At 58.5% G+C, this 6,508-nt stretch overlaps 2 protein-coding genes across 2 annotated transcripts; one reads left to right on the forward strand and one right to left on the reverse strand.

Annotated features, from left to right (window-relative positions):
- Positions 1-446: 446 nt before the first annotated feature.
- On the forward strand, positions 447-4,143 carry BXZ73DRAFT_82888 (uncharacterized protein; the record flags this gene model as incomplete). The annotated part of the gene is made up of 16 exons (XM_048023803.1): positions 447-661; positions 717-768; positions 834-910; positions 964-989; positions 1,032-1,056; positions 1,372-1,413; positions 1,501-1,570; positions 1,639-1,713; positions 2,089-2,135; positions 2,204-2,232; positions 2,529-2,548; positions 2,807-3,049; positions 3,320-3,392; positions 3,457-3,642; positions 3,813-3,846; positions 4,002-4,143. 16 exons carry the CDS (start codon positions 447-449, stop codon positions 4,141-4,143), a joined length of 1,356 nt encoding a protein of 451 aa, XP_047871359.1.
- Positions 4,144-4,582: 439 nt separating this feature from the next.
- Positions 4,583-6,218, reverse strand: BXZ73DRAFT_82889 (uncharacterized protein; the record flags this gene model as incomplete). Its single annotated transcript, XM_048023804.1, has 7 exons — positions 4,583-4,972; positions 5,020-5,133; positions 5,186-5,311; positions 5,365-5,430; positions 5,469-5,837; positions 5,906-6,024; positions 6,068-6,218. 7 exons carry the CDS (start codon positions 6,216-6,218, stop codon positions 4,583-4,585), a joined length of 1,335 nt encoding a protein of 444 aa, XP_047871360.1.
- Between the last annotated feature and the right edge of the window lie 290 nt (positions 6,219-6,508).

Here is a 6,508-nt window from a genome sequence, read left to right on the forward strand (position 1 = left end):
TGATCGGCGTCGGTGGTTGAGAAGGGGGAGGATGAGCGCAGAGGTACTCACGTGGATTGGTATGCCATTGTGGTCCGCGATGTGTCCAGGGAACTTTGTGGTGCTGGAGCACTCGTGGTGAACCACAGAGCAGAGAGAAGAGAGAGGAGCGGAGCGGGGAGGTGGTGGGTGGTGGGGAGGAGAGCGCCAGAGGCTACTTCAACTCCGCTTGGCGCTATCGCGTACAGGTTGCTCATTCCAAAAAAGGGGAAGCGAAAAAAATGGAATATTCATCAACATAACACTTTGCCCCAACGAAACAACGTGGCACGGCGATATCGATGGCCTTTGCCGCCGAGGACGGAGTGCCTTTGCGCACCAGGTCCTGCCCTCATGCCGGCGGTGGATGGCAAAGAAGGGTGCTCTTCGCCTGATGTGCATGGTCCATTGTTCCTCTCACGACCCGAATGCACGTCACGCACAAAATTTCCACAGCCACTGTGGTGTATACCACGGCGAGTGGCGCATTTACCGCGGGGAAGAACAGCACTTCGTCGCTCTCAAGCTGCTTTCACCGTATCCACCAACATCGATGCGGCGACATCTTCGCCGTCTCGTCCCCCGCGAACGACTCGCACATGCCCGCGACATTCCTCGACCACGATATCTCCGCCAATGGACCGTAAGCCGGGGAACGAGCGTGCACCGGTGCTGCGGTATGGCGTCGGCTCGGTTAGCTCGAGCCACCCTACCGACGCGGCAACCGCGTACACCCCGCCTTCATCTCCGGTGCGCGTTCCTGAAACCAACGCGCCTCGGTCCGTCTTAATGCACCCGCGGCGTTCATACGCGAGCGACGCGAGACGGTCAACCTCGAGGCGACCCCGTCTGGCCTCGTCCAGTGGCTCTTTGATCCCCCGCACGCGACTCTGTAAGTCTGGGGCGGACTGCGCGCGCTCTTTGTTGCGCCACGCGGTCCGCCAGACCACCGAGGAACCCCGCGGAGGACGGTTCGTCAAACGCGTACTGATGATGCACGTCTCCGCATGCAGATCGACTCGCCTCTGCACTGAGGAGGTCGGCTGATCGTTCTCTCTCCCGCCACATCGCGCGCAACCACCACCGACAAGCCCACGAACCAGCAGAGTCGCGGTCGTTCATGGAACTGGTGCGGAGGCGTGCGTGGCGGGTTTTCCACCGCGAACGCGCCCGCAACGATGGCCAAACCCAAACAAACCGCACACCGGTACTCGAGCTGCAACACAACGGACGGTCCCCGATCTCCCTCGCAGGCAAAGAAATACAGCTACGCCCCCTCATCTTACAGTCTGAAGCTCGGTGCCGGGACGCGATGAGCGTGGCACTCACCATGCTGTTCTCCCGTGCGCGTAGAGTCACGCACAGTGCGCTGTTTGGTCCTGCTTCCGATCCACGGTGAGTGCACGTCATACCTTCTGACCGGCGCGAAACTCACAAGCACGTCGTCCGTCTGGTTGGCGACTTTTCTAGGTCTTAATGAAGATGCACCGGGCTCGCACAAGCGCGGGGGACACGGGTGGCGACGACACCGCTGCGTCTGCTTAGAGTTCCGGTGCGTTCTTCTTCTCTCTGATTTGAAGAAAAGGATACTCACATTGTGCATGACACATCGGTGGGTAGCGTTTATTTGGCGTGGCGTGGCGCATAGCAACGCAAAACGCGCCTGATCTAGACGCGGTTTCTGCAAAAACTGTAGTGAGTATACCGCTGCTCGAACGTATCTTTTATCACCCGCTAAAACCTCTGTGACGTGCAAGAAGCGCTATCTTCCTGACCAGAGTGCAGTCCACCGCCTCTTGATGGAACGACGGGGACAGCTGGAGACTCTATCCCACCTTCATCGGTGCCAGCGCATATTCAGATCTCATACCGCGGGAATGGTGACACATGCAACCTTCGCCTCGGTCGTCGTCATTGCGTGCGCCTCTTGATACACACAAACACCAAGGTGGGCTCACTCGGATTATTTGGGGAAACAGACTCTGACCGTATCGCCTTTCGAAGTACGTACGTACCTGCACTGTCAGCGGATGAGTTATACCTCGGTCCGCTGACCGATGGCCTATGAAGGTTCGACGCAATGTTGCCCCAGAACATGATGCTTCAGGTGCACTCCAGTGAGTATCGATCAATCTTCTTGTGATGAAATGACTGTATGCTTACCGACTTTGTTCTCCTATTGCAGGACGGGAGTGTCTGGCGGCTTGATGAAAGGTATGTTGGGTCGTTCATAAAGCATAGGATGAGCTGACGAGAACACCTGCAGGGAGAAACCAGGCTTCTGCCTAAGCCGAAATCATTCCTTCGGAGATGAAAGGACCGAAGGTCGCGACACCCGCAATGGGTTCGATTAAGCGACGCCACTTGGCACTGAGCTTCGCTGTCCAGCGTCGCGCGGGGTCAGTACGCACCTCCATAAGTTCGCCCTCTTCTATATCCAGCTGACCGTGAAATTTTCAGAGGCATCGTCTTCGTGCTGCACCGACAGCACGCTCGACTTTGTGGACTAGGACGACGCGCGTACACCGTGGTGAGTAGCGCCCGGAGATACGACTTCTGGCGGACTCACCTGAGCCTCTTCCTGTCTAAGACTCGTCTATGACATCGAAAACTATGCGTGCGCCGTTCAAGAGAAGGTAGGCGCGACGATCAGACATAGGCGGGTGGAAGAAGACGGATGACTCGCGCGCTGCCGGCCTGCCGCGGCACCGCAATGCTTGCCTCCTACCACCACCATCTCGAATCCCCTTCCTCCCGGTGTTCTCACGTCCTCCTCTCCTACTCCCAGCGCTGTCTGTACATCTCCGGTACGCCCTCTTTCCGCGGATTCCTCCTTTTCCCCGCCGACGTGCTAGTTATGCTCGACACATCAAGACTACTCCCAGACCTCGCTGTCGTCGTCACCCCTGGATCCTACCCACCAGCCCATCTCCAAGGCCACCTCTCCCAATCTCTCGAGGGGATGGACGCCTTCATTATGGGTGGAGATACCCGGATGGGGAAGAGTACTGTGGAAGAGAGCGGGAAGCCGGTGTGTCTACGCCTTGTGGAGTTCGTCATCCCAAATATATGTTTTTGCCCCTTTCAATCCCCGCCCCTCGAGTTCCTGGCCATGCCAAGCAGACTATGGTCTGTTGGGTATGGATGGAGTTGGTCGTTGTGGTTTCCACGGCGACTTCCCTGCCCCTGGCCTTGGCCGAGCATGCCCTGGGTCTTTATGCAGAGCTGGATCAGGCGGTCCTGTCCCCAGCCACGGCATCAAGAACATCTCCCTCATATCATGGTCCCATTTTGCGTCCAGCTGCGCGCCCAGGCCAGTGGATGTTGCAGCGTACACTTCCCCGCCGCGTTACGAGGGCATCAGTTGGACATCGGTGAGTAACGCCCCGGTTGCTCAGCTCTGTTCCGCGAAGTTGACCCAGAGCTTGCTCTTTGCAGGTTGGTTTCACATGCGATGCTACGACCACGTCTCATCGGCGAAACGCTTCTTTGGCGTGCACAAGCCTTTGCTCGCCGTGCGTGGAGTCTCGATACCGAGCAGGGATGCCTCTGAGGCACCGGGAACTCTGTACATGCACTTCTATTGCGGTGGGGCTCAAAGCCTCGAAGGTCGCGTACTGGTTGGTGCGCGCGCGCCGGGATGCGTGCGCGCGCAGAGCAAGGGTCCGCGCGCGCTCGGCACGCCTCGAGCCCGATTTCCCTCACGCGGCCGCTGCGAAGGCGTTTTGCGTTGTTGGCGCCTTCGACGGCGGCGACGACCTTTGTTGAGTGTAAGTTCACGCGGTGCTCATCAGCGTATCATCGGACGTTCAGCACTGCGATTTCGAGGTGTGCAAGATCCACCTTTTAACGCAGCACGTACACAAAGGCTCGCTGGTATCATGTCTATTCAGACTCGCAGCCATGGCTACTCGTCAGACCAAGTTCCGCCCGTCCACCGCTCACCACGGCCGGCCACACCATCGCCCCGGATGATCCTCTAGCGAAGAGGCGAGTGGAGTGTGGAGGCTCCCGCCTACGGCGACCAACATCACTCCGGCGAGCTTGCACGTCGACAACTCCGGCTTCGCCCTCAAACACCTTGGCGACTACCGCGCCCGTGACAATGAGCCAAAGAAGCTTTAGCGGTACCGCTTCTGAGGCGTTCGGGCACAGTGCCTCCGCACTGCGCCACGAGAGGAAGGTGCGAGAGCACTCCGAGCACAATTCGGAGCCGGTTGTGCACAGTGACTCGACGGTACAATGGGCCCGTGTTCGCGGCTCGTAGTCGCGCTTCATTTTCTCAAATAACTTGGATAACGTTCAGTGGAAACTACAAAGACATACACCGAAGGCCAACGCTGAGGAGAGGGAAATAAAGTACGTGCGGCGAATAAGTATGATCGTAGAAAGGAAAGCGGTACACAACCTGACAACGACATTACAAAGTAGGTAGCCGGTATAGTAAATGACGGAAACTTGGATCTGTAAGCTTTCTGAAGTCAATTGACCGCCGCCAGAGCCAACGAGCTTACCACTCACGTTTAACTCCAGGATGCGTGTTTGGAGATCTGCTGGGCGTGCATCACTTCTTCGACGGCCCAGTGCGGCGCGGCGGCTTCTTCCCCGCAGTAGGATTCTCGTCATCCTCGGGCGACTCCGGGTTCTCTCCTTCCGGGTTTAGCTCCTTGTGGATTAGAAGGACATGTCGCCTCAGGGTATCCTCGCGGGTACAGGTGACGGAACAGCCCTGGACTGGGCACAAGAACATCCACTTGAGGTGGACCTCCTCGTGGTGCCGCCGCAAGCTCTCGTAGCCCGAGTAGGGCCTCGACTGACGCTGGCAGCCCTCGAGTTTGCACGGCCAGAGTGGTTTTGGTGCCGGCGCATCCTTCTTCGCGTCCCCTTCTTCGTCTTCTTGGTCTTCTTCTGGGAGGGAGCGCTCGGTGCCGACTGCTGGATCGTTGGCGGCGCCCTCATGCCCTCCTTCGCGCCGTAGTGCGAGGCGAGGTGCTTGCGCACGTCGACCATGTTCTTGACGGAGTTGACGAAGTTACATCCGTAGAAGGGGCACTCTACATCACCCACCACGGCACAGTCGCGGCAGATCGTGTGCGTCTTGCGACTCTTTTTGTTCTGATGCGTGTATGAGCCTCGATGGGATTCGGTGATGAAACTCGACACTCACCACCACTTTCGCTGCGGTGCTTGTGACCTTTCCTTTACCCTTGAACGCGCGTGTGGCCGCGGCAGCGCGCGCACTCCCGCGCGCCACTCCCTTTCCCTTCTTGTCGGCGGGATCAGGCTCCCCGTACTGTGTCCTTCGTCAGTGACCGCCCAGACGAACCAAGATTCAAAACAACTGACCTCGGCTTCGCTATCATCCTCCTGCTCATCGATCCCGTTCTCCTTCTCTTCGTCCTCCCCGAACCCCTCCCAGTCATCCGCAGTGATCACCGGGACGTACAGACCACCGGCGCGTCAAGCACGCGAGACGGTCCCGCCTTCGAGCTCGACGACCTCGCGGCCACTCGCGGGGGGATGCTTCGGCGCACGAACCGGGAGGAACGGCGCACGAAGTTCGTGTCGACGTCCGTCAGCGCCGTTCGCGGACGCTTGGCCACCCACTCCTCGTCGTCGCTGTCCGCGGTGTGCTTCCGTCGGGAACGTCGCGCCTGCGCCCCGGCTGGTGGAGGCGGAGTGGGCGCGCGAGGAGGCTGGACGGGGGTGGCGGGCGCGGGTGAAGGTGGGGTGGTTTCTGGGGAGGGCGAGGACGGAGGGTCGGCGTCGTGGGCGCAGGGGTTGGGGACAGTTGTGGAGACTCTGAGGAGTGTGGTGGGCTGTATAGCATGAGGTCGCGGGGGCAAACAGTGAGGACTTCTGTGGGCGTTGGGGAGAGCGGTCCGACCGATCCAATGGGTGGTTCGTCAAAATTGGAGTTGAGGATTTCTTCGAGCTCGGAATCCGTGAGGTATGGCTCAAAGGAGGGAGGAGGGGAGGGGAAGGGTTGGCCTAGTCGAGTGGTGACTGACGTTAACGGGAGAGGTTGATGAGGCAATGGACGGCGTACCAAATTTCCATTCTGACATAGAAGTGCCAATGTACCCGCCGCTATCGATTCCCGACATGTGGGGAAACCCGTCGACGTCGTCCTGAGGATGATTGATCCTAGAGTCAGGCGTTGCTTCGTGACCGGGGTGGCGGTAGAAGTCGCAGGGCATGGTAAACGGTGGAAATCGTCGGGTACTGGGGAGTGGGGGTGGGAGAGAAGGTTAAATAGCGACGAAGGGCGTCAAGCCTGCCAACTTACGCGTGTCGAGGAGCGTCCAGTAACGTGATCGTTCCAAGTTCCAACTGTCTAGCACAGTGCCATCAGGGCCATTCTGACCGAATATACACGTGCAGTGTTCGAACAATATTTCGACCACTTCTTAGTGAAGATATGACCATTCAATGACCATTTCTTCGCATTTCAAAGTAGAGAAGAACGTGAAAACTCTAATAGAACTCC

This window comes from Epithele typhae (assembly GCF_022376455.1).
Source record: "Epithele typhae strain CBS 203.58 chromosome Unknown BXZ73scaffold_142, whole genome shotgun sequence".
In the NCBI taxonomy this organism is placed as follows: Eukaryota; Fungi; Basidiomycota; class Agaricomycetes; order Polyporales; family Epitheliaceae; genus Epithele; species Epithele typhae.